This window comes from Vulpes lagopus, chromosome 10, assembly GCF_018345385.1.
Source record: "Vulpes lagopus strain Blue_001 chromosome 10, ASM1834538v1, whole genome shotgun sequence".
Classification (NCBI taxonomy): Eukaryota; Metazoa; Chordata; class Mammalia; order Carnivora; family Canidae; genus Vulpes; species Vulpes lagopus.
In genome coordinates this window covers 107,237,492-107,262,151 of record NC_054833.1, presented here as the reverse complement: position 1 = coordinate 107,262,151, position 24,660 = coordinate 107,237,492, and the positions used below count along the sequence as shown (strand labels likewise).

General features: G+C 40.5%; 1 protein-coding gene across 1 annotated transcript in view; it reads left to right on the top strand.

Moving 5' to 3' along the window:
* Positions 1-24,660, top strand: part of SNTB2 (syntrophin beta 2) — a 112,364-nt gene that overhangs the window by 42,858 nt on the left and 44,846 nt on the right. The window contains exon 2 of the mRNA XM_041771153.1: positions 10,222-10,435. Coding sequence (XP_041627087.1) covers positions 10,222-10,435 — 214 coding nt within the window. The remainder of the gene's footprint in view (positions 1-10,221; positions 10,436-24,660) is intronic.

Genomic DNA, 24,660 nt, shown 5'->3' with positions numbered 1-24,660 from the left:
AATTGAAAATATCTTCTCCCACTCAGTAGGTTGCCTTTTCATTTTGTTGATTGTTTCCTTCGTTGTGCAAACCCTTTTTATTTTGGTGTAATCCCAATAGTTTATTTTTGCTTTTGTTTCCCTTGCCTTAGGAGACATAGCTAGAAAAATGGTGCTACTGCTTATGTTCTCTTCTAGGAGTTTTATAGTTTCAGGTCTCACACTTAGGTCTTTAATCCAAAATAAAATACATTTATGAAAGACAAAACAAAATAAAATACAGATTATTAGACTTTACAATAAACTTTCTATACTACTGGTTTGGATACTATTTGGCTAGAAGGATGCTGATGCTAAAGCTAACAATGAAAACACAGGAGAGGATTAAGGATAATGAAGATTAGTTCATGGTTGGATAGGTGATTTTGAAGGGTTGGGACAGCACCTAAGTGAAAAGAATTTGAGACCAACAACAGATACTGGTTCTGGAGATCTATGTTAAATTTAGGAATCTAGTGTAAGTTGTTAGGGATAAGAGGATAAAGTGAGAAGTAAGTACTAAAATTGGAGTCTTGGAGAGCAGCTACATTGTAGGTCTAGGAAGAAAAAACAAGACTCTAGAAAATTCAGGGACAGAAAGGAGGAATAAAAAACAGTTGATGGAGTACATTGTTAGATGTTGGAATGGGCAAGAATAAGGACTGAGTAATTTGGACTGGGTGAGTAAGAAAACATTAGTGACTCCTTAGAATGCGGCTTTATTCAGAAGAAGTTAAGGAGCAAAAGGAGAAAATAGAAACAGCAAGCATAAACTCCCCCGCCCCCCCAAAAAAAATGTGGTAAAGAGAGGAAGGAACCAAGTTGGGTTCTTGAAAAGCATGGCTTTTTCAGTTTGGGTAAACTTGGTACTATTTTCAGCCAGTATTTCTTTTCTTTTCTTTTCTTTTTTTAAGATTATTTATTTATTTATTCATATAGAGACACATACACACACACACACAGAGAGAGAGAGAGAGAGAGAGAGAGAGAGAGAGAGGCAGAGACACAGGCAGAGGGAGAAGCAAGCTCCATGCAGAGAGCCTGACGTGGGACTCGATCCTGGGTCTCCAGGATCATGCCCTGGGCTGCAGGCGGGGCTAAACCGCTGCGCCACAGGGGCTGCCCTCAGCCAGTATTTCTATGCAGTACTTATGTCTTGGGGAGTCTCCTTGTCTCTTTTGCTGCTCATTCTCTTCTTCCTAGCCCTTGAATAGTGCAATGTCCTTTTCCTCATTTATATTCACTCCCTTGGTGATCATACTGGAAGTCTCCATTTGCCCCCTCTAGGTGCACTCTTCCTTTTGTACGTGCTTTCTTTCTCGGAGGCTGACCTGCACAAACTACATCAACAAGCTTCTTTACCCTTTGGCTTTTGTTGAGTTTGGCTAATGTAGAATCCCAATAGGACACTGGAGGGAAAGTAGGAGGAAAGTGAAATTGGAGCATTTATCCCCTGGCTCCCAAACTGGCTGAATTGACGGAAGGTCACTGCTCCACTTGAGTCAGCCCCCTATAAGACTGCCCTGGGTCTGGTAACCACTTCCTCTCATGGTCCCTTCAGGCCTAGGTGTGTAAACAGGATAGATATCACACTCTGTTTTCCCTGACATCTTGCCCACACCTTTATAAATTGTCTCTTTATTAATCCTGTGCCATTCATTTGCTCCTGGGACCTTGACTGATACAGTGATCTTTTCTAGTCTCGTGGCTTTAAATATCAGCCACATGCCAATTGCTCCCAAATTTATAGCTCCAGTTTCAACCTGTTTCCAGACTGCAGATTCACGTATCTGGCTGCCAGCTCAATTTGGTTGTTTAATATAGGTCTCAAATGACTGATCTTTCTTTCTTTCTTCCTTTTTTTTTTTTAAGATTTTATTTATTTATTCATGAGAGAGACACAGAGAGGCGCAGAGACACAGGCAGAAGGAGAAGCAGGCTCCATGCAGGGAGCCTGATGTAGGATTCGATCCTGGGACTCTGGGATCTTGCCCTGAGCTGAAAGCAGATGCTTAACCGCTAAGTCACACAGGCGTCTCTGATCTTTCTTCCTAAACTTGTTGATGTCAATTTTGTCCTTCCGGTTGCTGAGGGCCAAAATCTCAAAGTCATCCTCAATTTCTCCCTTTTTTCATACCCCCCCCCCACCCCACCTCCATTCCTATCTGTCAGAATATCTGAGTAGGTCTGTCTCTAGTAGAGAATCTCACCACTTCTCACCACCTTTGCTCCTGCCACCCTGGTCTCACCACCATAATCTTTGGCTTCTGATAATTGGTCTTCCTACTTTTACCTTTGCTCTCTTTCACTCTATTTTTGGTATAGTAGTGAGAATGATTAAAATACAAGTTAGATCATGTCGCTCCTCTGCTTAAAACTTCTCTGTCTTACCACTTCAAGATAAAAGCCAAAAGTCCTTACCTTGACCTAAAAGTCCCTACCTACATGATCTGCCCCCGACCCCCATTATCTTTGTGACCCCATTTTCTACTCTTTCCTTTTTGATTACCCTGTGCTAGGCACATTGGCTTTCCTGACTGCTTTAATACTCTTCTCCTTGTCTGGAATGCTACTCCCAGATGTCCTTATGACTGACTCCCCCACCTCCTAATATAAGTCTTTGTTCAAAAGTCTTAATGAGGCTTACCCTAACTTCCTTATATAAAATTGCAAATTGACCTCCCCCTTGTGGCACTCCTGATCTGCCTTCCTTTACTGTTTTTTTCATAACACTTAACATTGTATAACCTATTATATAATTTACTTACTTTTTCTTATCTTTTAATTATCATGCAGTAACATTGCCTCCCCCCCCCCGATGGTGTACAGTTCTGTGCGTTTTAATACATGTATAAATTATTGTGACCATCACCACAATCCTTATATAGGACAGTTCCATGCTCCAAAGAATTAATCACATCTTCCCTATTCCTAACCCTGGCAACCACTGATCTGCTCTTAATCATATATTTTTGTCTTTTCAATAATGGGATCATGTGAGTATGTAACCTTTCACCACTGGCCTCTTTTACTCAGTATGATGCCTTTGAGATTCCTCTAAGTTGCTAAGTGTTATCAGTAGTTGATTACTTTTATCACCAAGTAGTATTCTATTCTGTGGCTGTACTGCAATTTATTTAGTCACCCATTGAAGGAAATTTGGGTTGTTTCCACTTACAAATAAAGCTGCTAAGAACATTTGCGTACAAGCTTTTTTTTTTTTAAAGACTTTATTTATTTATTTGACAGAGAGAAAGAGAGTGGTAGCAGAGGGAGAGGGAGAAGCAGACTCCCCACTGAGCAGGGATCTCCCTACGCAGGGCTTGATCCCAGGACTGGGGACCATGACCTAAGCCGCAGGCAGTAGCTTAACTGATTTAGCCACCCAGGCACTGGTTCATGGACTTATTATTCTAAGTTCCTAAAGCAGTTCCTGGCACATACCAGGAGCTCTGTAGATTAGTGAATTGCAGTATCATTTTTAATGGAAAAATATAGGGGTGCCTGGGTGGCAGAGTTGGTTGGGTGCCCTATTTGGTTTCCACTGGGGTTGTAATCTCCACCTGGTGCCCAGCCTCAGGTTCCACGCTCCGCGAGGAGTTTGCTTAAGACTCTTCCTCTGCTTCTCCCCCCTGCACATACTCTCTTTCTCTCAAATAAATAATTAAATCTTAAAAATAAGATAAAATGGAAATGTATAGTAAAACCATAATCACTCTGAATACATTCAGTGTGTACATTGCCAATCCCTAGACTGAGCAGTCTACTCAAACCCCAAATGACAGGATACTTGAGCTGAAAGACACCTGCAAGTTGAGAATGTAAAAGACTTTTTACTGAAAGTAAAGTATTCCTTTTTAATGTTTCTGGTGGCCATCTATCAAATTCCTGATTTGGAGGAGGAGCTTGGGATGAGGTTGTGGAGAAACCTTAGGAGAATACTTTAACAGTGATGTCACCATAACTCATTTGTGAGTGAAATGACAAGCCAGCTCTTCCACCCTCAGGATAACCCAGAGACAAATTTGTTTGCAAAACCTGGGGAAGATAATGGCACATTGTCTGATCCATTAGTTTCACTTAAACTCACAGTAAAGGTCACCAGATTAGGTAAGAAAAAGATAAGTGTTAGAGATAAAGAGGAAAACTGGGATGCCTGGGTGGCTCAGCAGTTGAGGGGTGAGTGTCTGCCTTTGGCTCAGGGTGTGATCCTGGGTTGGGGGATTGAGTCCCGCATCAGTTCCCTGCAAGGAGCCTGCTTCTTCCTCTGCCTAGGTCTCTGCCTCTCTCTCTCTCTCTCTCTCTCTGTGTGTGTCTCTCATTATTAATAAATAAGTGAAATCTTTTTAAAAAGGGGAGGAGAGATAAAGAGGAAAATAATTATTATATGAAAGGTTGATGTTTGGAAGGGAAGGGGATTGATTTACTGGAATACTTGCGTTGACAACCGTAAGTTGCGTCTGCACTATGAAGTATCTTTTCACAGCCACATAGGATGACATTCAGGTCAAAATCAGATGCTGCCTAATGCCCCAAACCAGGATCACAGAGTACCTCATTAAAATACATGGACCCCCTATAAATCTGTTCATTGGAGTTGGAATTCAGTAAGAATCAATTGGATCTTGGATCCCATCCAGTGCATTATAGTTTTTGAAGGCTCAATAAGATTTCATTTTAAGGTGGTTCCATGTTTAAAGTTTGAGCAAAGTTTCAGAATAAATTTTGTTTCTTAAGAGTTTTTTTGTGGGAGGATCCCTGGGTGCCTCAGCGGTTTGGCGTCCGCCTTTGGCCCAGGACGCAATCCTGGAGTCCCGGGATCGAGTCCCGCCTCGGGCTCCTGGCATGGAGCCTGCTTCTCCCTCCTCCTGTGTCTCTGCCCCTCTCTCTCTCTGTGTTTATCATAAATAAATTAATTAAATAAATAAATAAATAAAATCTTTTTTAAAAAAGGTGTTTTTTTGGTATAAGTTATATGGACTCATAAGAATTTCAATTTTTTTTTTTTTTAATTTATGATAGTCACAGAGAGAGAGGCAGAGACATAGGCAGAGGGAGAAGCAGGCTCCATGCACCGGGAGCCCGATGTGGGATTCAATCCCGGGTCTCCAGGATCGCGCCCTGGGCCAAAGGCAGGCGCCAAACTGCTGGCCACCCAGGGATCCCCAAGAATTTCAAATATACAAAACTATATAAAGAAAAGAAGACAATCCTACACCTATACATAAGCACTATTGACTATTGATATTTTGATGAAAACCCTTCCAGACCTCCTTCCAGGTGTGTGTATAGTATATGTATATGTTTTCGTCACTCTGATGAAAGGGTTATAGTGATGCTCTTAGGGTGAGGGAAGCCTCTTTCATTTTCAGTAAGAGTGATCATGATCAGCACATAGGGGAAAGGAAATTAACTTCATCTAAAACATTGCAAACATCAGCGTTTAAACATTTTGAGGATGATTTACACAACTATCAGGAAAAATTAAGTAATTATGAAGTATATTATGAGTACTAAGTCAACCTGAATGCCATATAGGGGTATAGAGTCTTTACTTTTCCTGCCAGGGATCCAGGTGAGAGTACTATGGTAACTGGAGAGGTCTAATTATAGGACTTAAACAGAACACTGTTAACTTTCCACCTCTCCCATATCTCAGGTAAATTAGAAACAGATGTATATTCAGTTCTTCAGCTATTATGGATGGCTAGTTAGATTGGGATATGAGCCAGTTGTCCTCAACTTGAGTGAAACCACTGCTCTTTCATGAGGCCATGAAATAGGCTGTGTACATATGTCTGTTTTATTTAAATATATGTGCAGTTATCAGTTTAGTGATGCTACTATGTGACTGAATGAACTTCTGAGTAGATCATGAGGGGTCCTTTTTTTACCACTATAATATGCAAGAGTAATCTTTTAGAATGCCTTTAATTTCCTCTGGTTGGTAGCCCAATAATTGGTATACTGCCTTAAATGTTCAAAAAGCAAGTCTCTGCCATTGGCTGTGACTAGAAACCTAGGAATTTCTGCTAAAGTTCTTGTGATCTAATCCTCTCTTGAAAGCACAAAACTAAAGCATGTATTGAAATGCCTGAGTCAGCCGCTCAAGGGATATATAGGCTGCACCCCTGCTTATTTTTCTAGGATGAAAAAAATCTCCTTGATGACTTGAGGCAGCTAGCTTTTACCTTTTTTTTTTTTTTTTTTTTTAAGATTTTATTTATTCATGAAAGACACACACACACAGAGAGGCAGAGACATAAGCAGAGGAGAAGCAGGCTTTCTGCAAGGAGCCGGATGTGAAACTTGATCCAGGACTCTGGGATCATGCCCTAAGCCAAAGGCAGATGCTCAGCCACTGAGCCACCCAGGCATCCCTAGCTTTTCCCTTCTTAACCTAGAAATGCATGTATCACAACTGTGCATAGGAAGCAAACACACATACACAAACACATAAACTATATCTAAAAGTTGGCATTAGCATTATTATATTTTCTAGGATTATGCTTAATTTCAACAGATCTTGTTTTATAACTTATAAGGAAATAATTTCACCTTTCTACTGATTGCTGTTAAAAATTTTTAACTTTTGGGACACCTGGGTGGCTCAGTGGTTGAGCACCAGCCTTTGGCTCAGGTTGTGATCCCAGAGTTCTGGGATCGAGTCTTGCATCAGGCTCCCTGCAGGCAGCCAGCTTCTCCCTCTGCCTGTTTCTGCCTCTCTCTGTGTGTCTCATGAAAAACTAAATTAAAAAAAAAAAATTTTAAAAAAAATTCTAACTACATGGGATCCCTGGGTGGCGCAGCGGTTTGGCGCCTGCCTTTGGCCCAGGGCGCGATCCTGGAGACCCAGGATCGAATCCCACATCAGGCTCCCGGTGCATGGAGCCTGCTTCTCTCCCTCTCCCTCTGCCTATGTCTCTGCCTCTCTCTCTGTGACTATAATAAAAAAAAAAAAAATTAAAAAAAAAATTCTAACTACTTAATTTAGGGAAGGGAAAAAAAAGGCACATGGGACTCCTGACTGGGTCATTCGGAAGAGCATGTGACTCTTGATTTCAGGGTCATGAGTTCGAGCCCCACATCGGGTGTAGAGATTACTTAAGTAATTAAATGAAAAGAAAGGCATGTACTATTTATTGAAATTTTTTAAAATTTTTATTTATTTATGATAGTCACACACAGAGAGAGAGAGGCAGAGACATAGGCAGAGGGAAAAGCAGGCTCCATGCACCGGGAGCCCGATGTGGGATTCGATCCCGGGTCTCCAGGGTCGCGCTCTGGGCCAAAGACAGGCGCCAAACCGCTGCGCCACCCAGGGATCCCTTGAATTTTTAGTATATGCCTGAAGCTTTTACTTGTTTAGTGTTACTAAACACTAGTAGGTTATAAAGATGAAAACCTCTTAACAGTCAAGTAACTCTGAGTAGAAAATACAATTGGTATTTGAACCAAATCTATCTGAGTCCAAAGGACTATATGTCACCACATCATGCTGTAGAATGAGCTACAGAATGCTGGACTTATATTATCGATATTAAGTAAAAACAAGATGCAAAACAGTAAGCACTATATACTACCATTATGTGAAGTGTATGTCTATATATATATATGCATGTATATATGTACATGTGTATGTTTATTTTTACATATGTCTAGCATATCTAGCATATATCTGAAAGACCATATAATGGTTGTCTCCAGGGATGAGTTTTGGGCTGCTAGAAATCTAGATGTTTTATTATAAAATCTTTTATAAAAAAAGTAAATAAAAAATCTTTTTTTTGGTAAGATTTTATTTATTTATTCGTGAGAGACACAGAGAGAGGCAAAGACATAGGCAGAGGCAGAAACAGCCTCCCTGCGAGGAGTGTGATGTGGGACTCGATCCCAGGACCCCGGGATCATGCCCTGAGCCAAAGGTAGAGGCTCAACCACTGAGCCCCCCAGGCATCCTGTAAATAAAAATCTTAAGATCTTTTCTATTTTTTGAATTTTGTCTTATATGCATGTATTAGTTATTCAAAAAAGAAACAGTATTTTAAAGACTTAACTGTGTTTTTAGAAACATCTGATAATTTTTTATTTTTTATTTTTTTTTATTTATTTTTTTTTGATAATTTTTTAGATTTAGAAATCTATTTGTTAGTAAAGTTTCATTGGCTTATAAAGCTCTTTTTAAAGAAAGGTTTATTTATTTAAGAGAGAGAGAGAGCACATGCATAGGGGGAGGGACAGAAACAAAGGGAGGGAATCTCCAGCAAACAACCCCCTGAATGTGGAGCCTGATGTGGGGCTCCATCCAATGACCCTGAGATTTATTACCTGAGCTGAAATCAAGAGTCATCCATTTAACTGATTGAGCCAGCCAGGCACCCCGGCTTGTAAAGTTTCCAGTGCTGTGGAATGTTAATACTGACTATTATGATATTGATAAACCTTGACAATGATCATATCTTTCTAGTTTTTAATTCCCATGATACTACTGTAATAACCTACCCCATTAGAATTTGAGAGGGGAGTAGAATACTGATATAATATAACATGATAGCAGGGTTAATGATGACTATGTCTGCATTCAACCATTTACATTTTTAATGACATTTAAAATTTTAATAATCCTCAGTTTGGTTTTTGAAACAAGAACACCATGCCTCAAATGACAGCAGTTGCTAGTCATGACCAGGGTCAAAGAAGTATTTAATGAGTCTTAAAATTGAACTTAAAAAAGTTTGCCATCTAGTAAAAGCTATGTTTTAATTTGAGGCTACCATTAATCAAAATACCTTACCTTGAATACACTTTATTTTTGTATTTGTTTTCAAATCTATAATGATGTGTTAATATAGCTGTCTCCCTTAATAGATTGGGCATTCTTTGAGGGTGGGATCCATGCTTAATTTGTTTTTAGTGGATAGACTAATTACTGGCAGTTGATAGGTAGCTAAAAATACTGATTGAGTTGAATTGAATTTAACTGAACTAGAAATATTTAGCTTAGTCAGGGAAAGAGAGAAATAATCAGTTTTTAGATAATTAAGTTGTTCTCACGTGAGAGATTAAATTTTTTTCTGTATGGCTTCAGTAGACTGCAAACCAGTTTGTGGAAGTTTCAAGAATTTCTTTTTTTTTTTTTTAAATTTTTTTTTTTTAATTTTTTTATTTATTTATGATAGTCGCACAGAGAGAGAGAGAGAGGCAGAGACACAGGCAGAGGGAGAAGCAGGCTCCATGCACCGGGAGCCTGACGTGGGATTCGATCCCGGGTCTCCAGGATCGCGCCCTGGGCCAAAGGCAGGCGCCAAACCACTGCGCCACCCAGGGATCCCTAGTTTCAAGAATTTCTAAATGTTGAGTTGTCTAAAACTAAGTGACACTGTCTCAGGAGGTACTGAATCTGTCACCAGGAGATTTATTCATGGCTGGTCAACTATGGAAATAATCCAAGTATTTATTTATTCGTTTGTTTGTTGTCGTTTTGGAAACTTGGGAAATTTTAAAATACTTTTCTTTTTTAAAGATTTTTATTTATTTGAGAGAGAGAGAGAACATGAGCAGGGGGAGAGAGAGAGGGACAAGCAGACCTCCCACTGAACACGGGGAGTGTTCATGTGGGGCTCAATCCCAGGACCCTGAGATTACAACCTGAGCCAAAGGCAGACACTTAACCGACTGAGCCACCCAGGCGTCTCCATTTGTTTCTTTAACTCATTTTCAAACATATATTGAGCACACACTGTACTAGGTGTTGGATACTAAGACTGAATCCATCATAAGTCCTGCCCTCAAAGAACTCAGACCCAGCAGGTGGTTGGAAGTATTAGCAAAGGATATAACCCAGGGTGCTGAGAGGTTGTGACAGAGGTGTGTTGGTAATACCCTGGGGAGAGTTGACAGGAAAGGTTGCTGAAGAGGTAACTCTGAAGTAGAGTTGACCAGGCAGAGAAAGAGGAATCCTAAGCAGAAAGAAAAATACATGCAAAAGCTCAGAAGTTAAACTTTTTAGAATATAGTAGTGGCATTTCGTTTGGATTATGTAGCCTTTAAGATATTCTCCAATCCTAAAATGCTGTGTGCTGGCTCTTTAACTTAGTGTCTTTTTTAACTGACCAACAGATATTAAATGTATGTGTGTATTTCAGTTGTCATTGTTCATAGGAAGCAAAAACAGTAACCTTCTTCTTTGATTTTTGTTTGTAGTCAAGTTCATCCGAGAAGTAACACCATATATCAAGAAACCATCATTAGTATCAGATCTACCTTGGGAAGGTGCATCTCCTCAGTCACCAAGCTTTAGTGGCAGTGAGGACTCTGGTTCTCCAAAACACCAGAACAGCACCAAGGACAGGAAGGTCATCCCTCTCAAAATGTGCTTTGCTGCTAGAAACCTAAGCATGCCGGATCTGGAAAACAGGTGAGCTGTACCTAAAGGGAGAATATCGTACTCACAGCTTTACAAACTTAGGGACATGTTGCAATATTACTCATGCATATTGTTAATAATATGACTGTTGACAACATTATGCAGAGGAAAACATCAGCCTAAGATGAGAGAATAATTTTGGGGGTTCCATATATATCTTTTTTAAAAAAAGATTTTATTTCTTTATTCATGAGAGAGATAGAGAAAGAGGCAGAGACATAGGCAGAAGGAGAAGCAGGCTCTCTGTGGGGAGCCCGATGCGAGACTCGATCCTGGGATCATGACCTGAGTCAAAGGCAGATGCTCAACCACTGAGCCACCGAGGTGACCGTGGAGTTCCATATTTAAATTACTGTACACATACATGTACATATATATATATGGAAAAATTTGGGACAAACACACAAGAAACTTCATGGTGGTTCCTCCCAGGGAGTAAAATAAGATTAGAAGGGTAGGGCAGCCCAGGTGGCTCAGCGGTTTACCTCCACCTTCAGCTCAGGGCGTGATCATGGAGACCCAGGATCGAGTCCCACATCTGGCTACCTGCATGAAGCCTGCTTCTCCCTCTGCCTGTCTCTGCCTCTCTCTCTCCCTGTGTCTCTCATGAATGAATGAATGAGTAAATAAATAAATAAATAAATAAATAAATAAAATAGATTAGAAGGGTAGAAGGACTTCTCTTAATTTCACACTTTTCTGGAGTATTAGTACTTTTCTCACTCTGAATTTAATTCATAATTTTAAAAACCTTGTTAAATTTTAAATGTCTCCTCAGATGGAAACTCCTTATATTGTGGATAATGTAGAGTCAGAGATCTGATTATAGATATGGCTGCCTCAGCTAGCAATGTGACCCTGGCAACTTGACATCTCTTGACTTGAGTGTCCTTATTTGTAAATAGAGAGAGTTGATTTTGAATAATTTCTAGTGTCCCTCGCATAGTTCTATAACCATTCAGGTTCTGTGACTTTGTCCTCAGTGATTCTGTGAGGTGATACTGGTAAACCTAGTGTTTGGTTAGAGATTAGGGGGAGAAAAAGAGAGAGAGAAACTTATCCAAAGACCTAGTTAAGCACCAGACTTTATATAATGTACTTTCAGTTTTATGGTCTCTTCTGATCTGAATGTATAGCCAAATACCCAATCAGGATGGGATGGATCACAAGAAGACAGCAGGAAGCTCAGTGACCTTGGGCATTTTTTTGAAGATTTTTTATTTATTTGAAAGATAGAGAACGCATGAACAGGGGAAGCCAGGAGCCTGATGAGGGACCCAATCCCAGGACCCCAGGGTCATGACCCAAGCTGAAGGCAGATGCTTAATGAGCCCCCCAGGTGCCCCAACATTGGGGATTTTAGACCATGGGGACATTAAAAGTCCTGCTCTGTAATATATTGTGTGTGTGGCATACTGGAAAGAGTTGAACTCTGCAATCAGATAAACCTTCTTGTGGAAATCAGACAATCTTGATTAGGGTGACCTGCTGAAAGGAAGGCTCTGAGCAAATCCTTTCACCTCCACAAACCACCGTATCCTCATTTGTTTTTTTTTAAAAAAAGAATAATAATACTTAACTCAGTGTGCAGATTAAATGAGACAATAATATGAACCCTTTGCACAGAGCCAGGTTCATTGTAGGTTCTTAAGAAAGAGTGGCTTGCAATTAGTTAAGCATCTCCCTTCGGCTCGGGTCATGATCCTGGGGCCTGGGTTGAGCTCCAGGTTGGGCTCCCCACTCAGCAGGGAGCCTGCTTTTCCCTCTCTCGTTGCCCCTCCCCCTTGTTTGTGCTTTCTCTCTTGCTTGCTCTCTTTCAAATAAATAAATTTTTTTTAAAAGTTTTTTTTTAAAGATTTTTATTTTATTTATTCATGAGAGACACAGAGAGAGCGAGAGAGACAGAGATACAGGTAGAGGGAGAAGCAGGCTCCATGCAGGGAGTCTGATGCGGGACTCGATCCCAGGACTCCAGGATCACGCCCTGGGCCAAAGGCAGGCGCTAAACTGCTGAGCCACCCAGGGATCCCCCCCAAAAAATATTTTTTAAAGAGTAGCTTGAAGAAGTCTTAACTGCCAATTATGTTTACACATTTTGAAAATTATGTTCTGATATATTTGTATTGATCTTGTTTTCTTTCTTTTACAAGTTCAAGACATTATGGAAATTGTTTCAAGTTACATATAGATTTATTCATGAAAGATTGTGTGCATGTTAAATTATATCTAAATATAACACAGCTTGGTCTTTAAAGAATTGCTTTTTTTTCATAAAGTAAGAATTTAATTTGCAAAGTAATCACTTCTAACTTTTAGATCAAAATTATTTTTTTTCTTCAAATGAAATGCATTTTTGGAGAGCTTTTGGTTAATTATGAACTTAAAAAAATTAGGAAAAAAAAATAAGTAAGGACCACAAAGAAGGAACTAGAATAGAGAAACAATGTGATAAAGAACAAACAGCAACTAAATTTGTCAACTGGTTGTCAGGCTGAGGAATTTTTTCAGGCTAAGTCTCTTCATTGTAAATCATTTCTGAGAATGAGAATAGGTATTTCTTGTCATAGTCTGTTGTGGCTGCTGTAACAAAATATCATAGACTGGGTGGCTTATAAACAACAGAAATTTATTTTTCACAGTCCAAGAATAGGAAGGATAGAAGTCCAAGATAAGGTGCCAGCAGAATCCGTGTCTGGTGAGGGCCGGCTTCCTGATTCATAGATGACTATCTTCTTGCTGTGTCCTCACATAGCAGAAGAGTCTAGGGAGCTCTCTGGGGTCTCTCTCTCTTTCTCTCTTTTTTTTAAAGATTTATTTATTTATTTATTCACAAGAGACACAGACTGAGAGAAGGGCAGAGACACAGGTAGAGGGAGAAGCAGGCTCTTCGGAGGGAGCCCGATGCGGGACTCGATTCCGGATTCCAGGATCACGACCTGAGCCAAAGGCAGGTGCTCAACTGCGGAGCCACCCAGGCGTCCCTGGGGTCTCTTTTATAAGAGCGCTCATGACCTAATCACCTCCCAAAGGCTCCATCTCCTAATATCACATCGAGGGTTAGGATTTTAACATATGGATTCAATGGGGCAGGACACAGTCTGTAGCACCTGTAGCGCTGCTGATATGGTGGGGTATTAGAGAAAAAGGCAAAGTGTTATAAAGTTTCTACAGAACTCTGAGGTTGTGGGAGGAGGAAGGTGATGTGACTTGGCGGTATTATTGAAGATTGTGCTACTTTATCTTCTACTTAGACATCTTTTAGAGCTCAGTACCTTTGGCCTTTATTAAAGGCCAGGATCACGGGTTGCACTCTCTGTAGGATACATACTAAATGCTAAAGACATTTGGTGCATGATCAGGTTTGAAATAGATCTTCAGAACCAATCGGAGACAGAAGTTTGGGTTACGAGATTTGTATCACATCTTGCTCTTCGATAAGAGAGGGTCAGGGACGGGTGAGTGGCTCAGCGGTTGAGCGTCTGCCTTCAGCCCAGGGCGTGATCCTGGAATCCCGGGATCAGTCGCACATTCGGCTCCCTGCATGGAGCCCGCTTCTCCCTCTGCCTGTGTCTCTGCCTCTTTCCCTGTGTCTCTTGTGAATAAATAAATAAAATCTTTAAATAAATAAATAAAATCTTTAAAAAAAAAAAGAGAGGGTCAGTTTCCTGGACCGTGGTATACTAAATGAGGAAAAGTCTTAGAAGATTCAGGCTATTGTAGATTCTCAATCTTAATGCTACAAAGTAATTTGTTTGTCATTTTACTTGAAATGCTAAGATTTATAGATAATTTGCTTTTTGTAAAATATAAATTGTAAGAGAATCAAAGTTATTTATCACTCCTCCTTGCATTCCAGTGTGCTTTCTGGAGAAAAAGAAAAGCAGTAGAATTAGTGCCTGGCAAAATTATGCAGAACTTCAGTTATGTCCACAGGAGTGGGAACATCTATATGTCTTAGGAGAAAAAAATGTTCAGAACCCATTAGCTAGTCAGATAGAAGTTAGATGATGAGCTTTGAAACTCTGGCCAAGCTATTTCTTTTCTGTAAGCCTTGGTTTCCTCCTGTACAAAATGAAAGCTTATATGCAGATTAAATAAGAGGATGATTGCAAAATTGGCATAGTAAGCTTTCACTATACTATTATTTCATGTGCCATTTGTGTCCTATGACCTTAAATAAATCCCTTAATTTCTCTGTCCTATTTTCTCTGTTTGTAAAATGGACATAATAATGTTTGCTCAACTAGAGTTTTTTAGAACTACTTCAAGGATAAATAAGATAATATCTAGAAAATCACTTGGAGCTCTTTGATCCTTAAATTTATCTCAGCTCTGTCTCAGGAAGATGTCATGACAAGTAACACAGCTGCAACATTTAAAGCCATGGAAAAAACCAATCCATCGCAGGAACAGTAAAAATAAGTTTTGTTAGGACATCTGTGAGCAAAACATTTATCAAGTTGCAGCTTTATATAACTGACCATATTTCTATTTGGAAATTTTAATCTTCAACATAGTCTCTTGTAAAACTCAGAGCAAGAAATAGGCCTAAATGTTCCCTAATGTGGAAAATACTTATTCTGTTCTTTAAGCCGTTGGTAGGCATGTGGTTTCCCAACATTCGTTACTTTTTTCCTAACGTTTTATTGTAAAAGATCTTCCACGTAAAGCAAGGTCAAAAGAATTCTATAGTCAACATTCATTTTCCCACTACCTAGAGTCAACCGTGAACATTTTACTATACCTGCTTTTTTTTTTTTTTTTTAAAGATTTTATTTATTTATTCATGAGAGACAGAGAGAGAGAGAGAGAGAGAGGCAGAGACACAGGCAGAGGGAGAAGCAGCCTCCATGCAGGGAGCCCGATGTGGAACTCGATCCCAGGTCTCCAAGATCAGGCCCTGGGCTGAAGGCTTGCACTAAACCACTGAGCCACCCAGGCTGCCCCTATACCTGCTTTTTTTTTTTTTTTAAGGTTTATTTATTTATTATGATAGACATAGAGAGAGAGAGGCAGAGATACAGGAGGAGGGAGAAGCAGGCTCCATGCCGGGAGCCCGACATGGGACTTGATCCCGGGACTCCAGGACCACGCCCTGGGCCAAAGGCAGGCGCCAAACCGCTGAGCCACCCAGGGATCCCCCTATACCTGCTTTTTTTAAAATTTATTTTTATTTTTAAAAATATTTTATGTATTTATTCATGAGAGACTGAGAGAGAGAGGCAGAGACCCAGGCAGAGGGAAAAGCAGGCTCCATGCAGGGAGCCTGATGTGGAACTCGATCCCAGAACCCTGGAATCACTACTTGAGCCAAAGGCAGACACTCAAACACTGAGCCACCCAGGCGTCCCTACTATACCTGTTTTAGCACAAGTTGACCTATCTGTCTATCTGTCACTCCATTTTAATTTTTCTTGATACTTTTCAGAGTGAATTGCAGACGTTAATATATTTCCGTTTAAATAAGCATGCATATAAATAAGTATGCATATAAATAAGTAGATTAAGCATGCATATAAATAAGTAGATTTTGGTGTTTCATTGTAGTTTTTTTTTTCTTTTGAGGAAATATTTACGGATAATAAAATGCACAAATCATACACTTTGACAAATGCATACAGTTCTGTAACACAAGCCTATCAAGATGTAGAACATTACCATCACCCTGGAAAATTTTCTTGTGCCACTTCTCAGTCAATTCCTTCTCTCACCTTCAAAGGCTATTACTGTTCTGACTTTCTACTACAGATTAGTTTTAACTATTCTGAAACTTCATATGAATGCAATCATAGATACTATTTTGAGGTAGAATTCTTTTACTCAGCATGAGGTTTTTGAGATTCATTTATCTTTTTTTTTTTTTTTTTAAGATTTATTTATTCATGAGAGACACACAGAGAGAGAGGCAGAGACACAGGGAGGGAGAAGCAGGCTCCATGCAGGGAGCCCCACGTGGGACTTAATTCCAGGTCTCCAGGATCACACCCTGGGCTGAAGGCGGCACTAAACCTCTAGGCCACCGGGGCTGCCCGAGAGTCATTTATCTTACTGCATATATCAGTAGTTATTTCTCTTTTATTGCTGAATGATACTGTGTTATATGAATATATCACAATTCAGTTATGTGTTTTTGCATTGATGGAAACTATTTTTAGTTTTTTTTTTCTTTTTTTTTTTTAAGATTTTATTTATTTATTCATAGAGACACAGAGAGAGAATGAGAGGAAAAGACACAGGCAGAGGGAGAAGCAGGCTCCCTGCTCCATGCAGAGAGCCTGATGTGGGACTCGATCCAGGGTCTCTAGGATCAGGCCCCGGGCTGCAGGCGGCACTAAACTGCTGCGCCTCCGGGGCTGCCCTATTTTTAGTTTAGAGTTAATAAAGTAACTATGAATATTTTTGTAGAACCCTTTGTAGGCATACATTTTCATTTTTCTTTGGTAAAGTCTTAGGTGTGGAATTGCTGGGTAAAATAGTTTAGTTTTCTGGGGCGCCTATGTGGCTCAGTGGGTTAAGCGTCCAACTCTTGATTTCAGTCCAGGTCATGATCTCAGGGTCATAGGATTGAGCCCCGAGTTGGGCTCCTTGCTCAGTGGGAGTCTGTTGGAGATTCTTTCTTTCCCTTTCCCTTTCCACCCCTCGCCATCCTGCTCTCTGAAATAAATAAATAAATCCCTTAAATAAGAGTTTCGTTTTCTGAATGCCAGTCTTTTTTCCAAAGTGATTGTGCCATTTAAATGAATACTGTTATTAATAAGTTAAATACACCAGCAGCGCATGAGAGATTGCGTTGTTCCACGTCCTCGCCAACATTGGTGGTGTCAGTCTTTTTAATATTAACTACTCCAGTGGAAAGTAGTAGAATCTCTTTGTGAATCATCTTTCATCTTGATATAAGGGTTTCACTTTTTTTTTTTTTTAAGATTTTATTTATTTATTCATGAGAGACACAGAGAGAGAGAAGCAGAGACACAGGCAGAGGGAGAAGCAGGCTCCAGGCTGGGAACCCGATATGGGACTCGATCCCCGGTTCCCAAGATCACACCCCGGGCTGAAGGCCACGCCAAACCGCTGAGCCACCCAGGCTGCCCAGGGTTTCACTTTCTTTCTTTCTTTTTTTTTTTTTTTAATATATTTTTTAAATTTTTATTTATTTATGATAGTCACAGAGAGAGAGAGAGAGGCAGAGACACAGGCAGAGGGAGAAGCAGGCTCCATGCACCGGGAGCCCGATGTGGGATTCGATCCTGGGTCTCCAGGATCGCGCCCTGGGCCAAAGGCAGGCGCCAAACCGCTGCGCCACCCAGGGATCCCGGGTTTCACTTTCTAAACCAAAAATTTACTTGACCTGAGAGGGAAACATCTTTTTTTCTGTTTTATTACTACTTTGATCTAGTTTCAGTGTCTAGAGCTGAGAAAAAGTGCTGACCATCAGAATAAGTAAGGAGGAGGAGGAAGTTCGTTCTCTTCTTCCAACTTGAGTTTTCAAGACTTCACTAGGCCTTCTCATAGTTCTAAGCTGTTCATTGTGGGAAGTGAAAGCTAAGTAAGTACTGATGAAGTCCAGAGAAAGAACATGCGCCCATTCTTTCACAAATAGCACTGTGGGCAGTGTGGAGTTTAGCAATGACAAGGTGTTCTTAAGTGCTGCTTTCCAGAAATATAAATGTTAATTTGAGCTGGTTCACGAAGTCTTGCTCGTCCTCATATTGGCTGTTTCTCATTTAAAAGGTAAATTTTGGCTTTCTGAAATATTAAAACAATATGATTATTATTAAATATATAAGATATGTCGAAGACAACTAAAAGGAGAAATAAACAGGCTAGACTTACAGAATCCTGTTTCGGTGTACCTAAACATTAATTTGATTCATCTGATCAAAATGTACTTATATTTCTCAGGAAATCCTCAGTGGTTTGACTAGTGGCCAAAACTCTTCACACTGTAGCTGTCTCCTCCTCTCTCCCATGGGCCCAAACAATTACTGGCAGACTGCCTTCAGATTTTTATTAGCAGAGTTTTCATTTGAATTTTTCTTTTAGAACAGCACTAGACTTTCTGAAATACTTTGCCCCCTTTATCAGTTGTGGGGCTCCTTCTCCAAAGGCAAAGTCTTCTGGATCCTAGAATCATCACTCCTGTTTTGGAGTTTCTTTTCAGTGTCTTATAAATTAATATTCTATTTCACAGTCCCTTCTTAAGAAACTTAAATTTCTCTTTCATGAAAAATTGGTGCTCCTGCCTTGTGAACTAATTTACTGTCAATTTTCATCTTTTTCCAGGCTAGAGGTCCTGTTGTCTTATCCTATTTAATCAGGTTTAGTTTTATTTTATAACATTTATTTTCCATTCTTCTGGTTATTAATAACTAGGATCTTTGACATCAAGATTTTCAGAGTTTAGACTGTGTCAAAGGAGTCTGAGAGACTGTCCCAGAAACTGTATGAAGTGTAAAGGCATTTTCAGAAGGTGGAACGTTTTGTGCCTAGAGAAGGATGAACAGATTCCTATCTTTAGTACTAAGTAGGTCAGTAGGAGGAGTGAAAGAAATTTCTCATCATGGTTTTGCGACTGAACTTTTTAGCATGTGTTTAAAGGATGTTAAGCTGGTTATAGTGCCAAAGCAACCCAGTGGAAATAAATAGCCCCAAACAACTAGCTTGATATGGGGACTGAATTCAGGATATCACTGGCTCTTTTCAGTTTAGTGGGATAAGGGTGGATATGAATCTTTTGCTGGGTTGAGGGTGGGGCAGTCACTGAGTGCTGGGTGTGGGGAATGCTGGAACAGACTTGCAGCCAGCTTCTCTATTTTAGCTATGTGCTTTACTCCCACTCCCAGAGTTAACTCATGCTCTAATTCCCCATCCTATTCAGGATTCTGCAACATGGATTGACTGGGATTTCACTCCTCACTTTTCTTAGGTCTGCTAAGTCATTTAACTCCTCTGTCTGCTTGCCAGCTTCCATAATTTTGTTGTAGTTCCCCCTCCCCTGGCTGATCCTCTTCCCCCTCTCCCCCCAAATAAATAAATAAATAAAATCTTTAAAAAATTAAAAACAAATAAAAATGGGCAACAGATCTGGACACCTTAGCAAAGAAGAAATACAGATGGCAAATAATAATATGAAAGATGCTCAACATCACATGTCATTAGGGAATTACAAATTGAAACAATGAGATACCACTACACTTATTAGAATGGCCAAAATCCAGAACACCAACAGCACGAAATGCTGGAGAGAATGCAGAACGATAGGAACTCCTATTTATTGTTGGTGGGAATGAAGAATGGTACAGCAACTTTGGAAAACAGTTTGGCAGTTTCTTACAAAGCTAAACATAGTCTTAACATATGACCTACTACTTGTGCTCATTATTTACCCAAAGAAGTTGAAAACTTAATGTTCACACAAAGACCTGCACACCAGTGTTTATAGAAGCTTCATTCAGAATTGCCTAAACTTGAAAGCAGGCAGGAAGTCTTTCAGTAGGTGAATGAATAAAAAAAATTGTGTGGTACATCCAGACAATAAAATATTAATCAGCAATAAAAAGAAATGAGCTCTCAAGGACGAAAGACATGGAGAAACCGTAAATGCATATTTCTGAGTGAAAGCAGCCAGTCTGAAAAAGTGACATACTGTATGATTCCATGGAGACAGTAAAATGATTAGTGGTTACCACAAGTCAGGGCCAGGGCCTGAATGATGGAGGAACCAATAGGTAGAGCACAAGGATTTTTAGAGCAGTGAAATTATTACTCTGTAGAATACAGTAATGGTAGATCTATGGCATACTTTTGTCAAAACTTGGAATATACAATACAAAGAGTGAACTGGGATTTTAGTTAATAATATTGTATCATTATTGGCTGGCTCATCAGTTGTAACAAATGGACCACACTAATGCAAGATGTGAATAATAGGGTATATTGTGGAGAAGCAGGGAGGGGTGGTGTTTTGGAGTTCTCTGTACTTCTTACTCAGTTTTTTATATAAACCTAATACTGCTGAAAGAAAAAGTCCATTACATTTTACAAAAATCACTTTTGGGGCACCTGAGTGGCTCAGTCAGTTAAGCATCTGCCTTTGGCTCAGGTCATAGTCTCAGAGTCCTGGACTGAGTCCCATATCGGGCTCCCTGCTCATCAAGCAGTCTCCTTCTCCCTCTGCCCCTCCTCTTTCTTGTGCGCGCTCTCTCTCTCTCTCTCTCTCTCTCTCTCGCTGTCTCCCTCCCTTGCTCTCTCAAATAAATAAATAAAATATATTTTTTAAAAAATCCCCTTTAAGTGTTTATAGTGGGATTTTATTTTATTTTATTTTTTTAAAGATTTTATTTATGTATTCATGGGAGACACACAGAAAGCGAGAGAGGCAGAGACACAGGCAGAGGGAGAAGCAGGCTCTATGCAGGGAGCCCGACATGGGACTCGATCCTGGGCCTCCAGGATCACACCCTGGGCTGAAGGCGGTGGTGCCAAAGCACTAAGCCACCGGGGCTGCCCTATAGTGGGATTTTAGGAAGGAGTTGACTAAATGTGTGTGCTCAGTTGCTATGTTTTATAGGGAGCTCTAGAAATACTAGAAATGCTTTTTCTTCCTAAGATTAGTATAAGTAAGGTGCCTGGGTGGCTCAGTCAGTAGAGCATCTGCCTTTGCCTCAGGTCATGATCCCTGTGTCCTGTGATTGAGCCTCTAGTTGGGCTCTTCTCTCTCTCTCTCTCCCCCTCTCAAATAAATAAATAAAATCTTAAAAAAAAATAGTATAAGCAATAAAGAAAATATACAACAACTTGCTTTGAGTTTGCAGTCACACATCTAATAATCCAGCATTGAATTTTATAGATAACTTGTCATTGAGTAACTTTTTTTTTTTTAAGATTTTATTTATTTATTCATGAGAGACACAGAAAGAGAGGCAAAGAACCAGGCAGAGGGAGGAGAAGCAGGCTCCATGCAAGGAGCCTGATGTGGGACTCAATCCTGGGAATCCAGGATCACTCCCTGAGTCAAAGGCAGATGCCCAACCACTGAGCCACCCAGGCATCCCCATTAAGTAACTTTAAAATAAGTTTGACTACTTTAATAATAATTTGAGCAGTTTTTCTGGATATTATAATTATTAACTCATCAAAAGAATTAGAAATGATTCTGCCTTTTAGTGCAATATTTATTGCAAAAATTTATTGTGTTATTGAGTGTAATATACTGCTTTAAATCTTCCCATAACAAATGTATAGCTATTTTTCTTCTAGAAAATATAACCAGTTTTTTAGCTTAAGAATCATGACAACAAAAATTGATACAGTGAAAAATAGCATCAGAAAGAATAGATGTGATAAAATAACATTGAGGGAAAAAAATAAAGTTTAATATGAATAAGCTATTTGTTTCTCTTCCTGTTCTACTTTTGGTGGGCTTTTCCTTCTGCCTAGAAGTCTATCCTACTGGTGAACTCTCTGGTTTTATCCTTCTTTGGGTCCAATTAAATCTCCCCAGGCCATATCTTTATCTACTGTAATCCATCTTGCATCCCACCACAAGGTTATTTCTAATTAATTTATATTACAGTTTTTAATTGTGGTAAAATACCCATAACATAAAATTTACCATCTCAACCATTTTTAAGTGTATAGTTAAGTGGTAGTAAGTATATTTGTGCAACAATCTCCAAAAATTTTTAGTCTTGCAAAACTAAAATTCCATACCCATTTCAGAACATTTAAAATAATTATTTTTTCCCTATTCTCCCCTCCTCCCAACCCCTGGCAACTACCATTCTAATTTTTATTTCTACAAGTTTGACTACTCTAGATACTTCATATATGTGGACTCATACAATATTTCTCTTTTAGTGACTGGCTTATTTCACTGAACATAATGTCCTCAAGGTCACCCATGTTGCAGCATGTACCAGAATTTTCTTCCTTTTTAAGGCTGCATAATATTCCCTTCTTTGTATAATACCACATTTTTTAATCCGTTCCATTGGTGGATATTTAGGTGGTTTTTACTTTTTTTTTTTTTTTTTAAGAGAGAGAGGGGCAGGGTGGGGGGAGAGAATCTTAAGCAGATTTTGCACCCAGCACAGAAAAACAAAACAAAAGCAAATAGCTTATGACTTGCTATCTAAAGATTTTTTTTCTTAATAATATGAGCTTTCTGGTATGGGCTCAAGTTTTGACTGTTCCCAGATCTTATTTTATGTGTGACTCTTTTCTAGAATTTTTTGGCCTTTTGACCATTGCCTTAGAACTTTGAAGGCATATAAAACATAGATAGAGGGATCCCTGGGTGGCGCAGCGGTTTGGCGCCTGCCTTTGGCCCAGGGCGCGATCCTGGAGACCGGGATTGAATCCCACGTCGGGCTCCCGGTGCATGGAGCCTGCTTCTCTGCCTCTGGGTGGCGCAGCGGTTTGGCGCCTGCCTTTGGCCCAGGGCGCGATCCTGGAGACCGGGATTGAATCCCACATCGGGCTCCCGGTGCATGGAGCCTGCTTCTCCCTCTGCCTATGTCTCTGCCTCTCTCTCTCTCTGTATGACTATATTAATAAATAATTTTAAAAAAATTTAAATAAAAAACATAGATAGAGGGATCCCTGGGTGGCGCAGCGGTTTGGAGCCTGCCTTTGGCCCAGGGCGCGATCCTGGAGACCGGGATTGAATCCCACATCGGGCTCCCGGTGCATGGAGCCTGCTTCTCCCTCTGCCTATGTCTCTGCCTCTCTCTCTCTCTGTATGACTATATTAATAAATAATTTTAAAAAAATTTAAATAAAAAACATAGATAGAGGGATCCCTGGGTGGCGCAGCGGTTTGGAGCCTGCCTTTGGCCCAGGGCGCGATCCTGGAGACCGGGATTGAATCCCACATCGGGCTCCCGGTGCATGGAGCCTGCTTCTCCCTCTGCCTATGTCTCTGCCTCTCTCTCTCTCTCTGTATGACTATATTAATAAATAATTTTAAAAAAATTTAAATAAAAAACATAGATAGAGGGATCCCTGGGTGGCGCAGCGGTTTGGAGCCTGCCTTTGGCCCAGGGCGCGATCCTGGAGACCGGGATTGAATCCCACATCGGGCTCCCGGTGCATGGAGCCTGCTTCTCCCTCTGCCTATGTCTCTGCCTCTCTCTCTCTCTGTGTGTGTGACTATCATAAATAAATAAAAATTTATAAAAGAAAAAAGGATAATTAAGCAGGGATCCCTGGGTGGCGCAGCGGTTTGGAGCCTGCCTTTGGCCCAGGGCGCGATCCTGGAGACCGGGATTGAATCCCACATCGGGCTCCCGGTGCATGGAGCCTGCTTCTCCCTCTGCCTATGTCTCTGCCTCTCTCTCTCTCTGTATGACTATATTAATAAATAATTTTAAAAAAATTTAAATAAAAAACATAGATAGAGGGATCCCTGGGTGGCGCAGCGGTTTGGAGCCTGCCTTTGGCCCAGGGCGCGATCCTGGAGACCGGGATTGAATCCCACATCGGGCTCCCGGTGCATGGAGCCTGCTTCTCCCTCTGCCTATGTCTCTGCCTCTCTCTCTCTCTCTGTGTGTGTGACTATCATAAATAAATAAAAATTTATAAAAGAAAAAAGGATAATTAAGCAGGGATCCCTGGGTGGCGCAGCGGTTTGGAGCCTGCCTTTGGCCCAGGGCGCGATCCTGGAGACCGGGATTGAATCCCACATCGGGCTCCCGGTGCATGGAGCCTGCTTCTCCCTCTGCCTATGTCTCTGCCTCTCTCTCTCTCTGTGTGTGTGACTATCATAAATAAATAAAAATTTATAAAAGAAAAAAGGATAATTAAGCAGGGATCCCTGGGTGGCGCAGCGGTTTGGAGCCTGCCTTTGGCCCAGGGCGCGATCCTGGAGACCGGGATTGAATCCCACGTCGGGCTCCCGGTGCATGGAGCCTGCTTCTCCCTCTGCCTATGTCTCTGCCTCTCTCTCTCTCTCTGTATGACTATATTAATAAATAATTTTAAAAAAATTAAAAAAAAAATAGATAGACTAGTGGCTAGCCTTTCAGATAGCTAGGTGACTAACTCCAGTGAGAGGAAGGGGACTAGGTAGGTGAGTCGGTAAGTATGAGGTAGATGTGTTTATAACCTGTTTCAGAGTGTGACACTAGCTGGGTAAGTGTGCCTTGGAGGTGTAGAGGCCTCCATTGCAGTCCTGCTTTTTGCCCCTACCATCTTGCCTCTTTTAGACAAGAAAT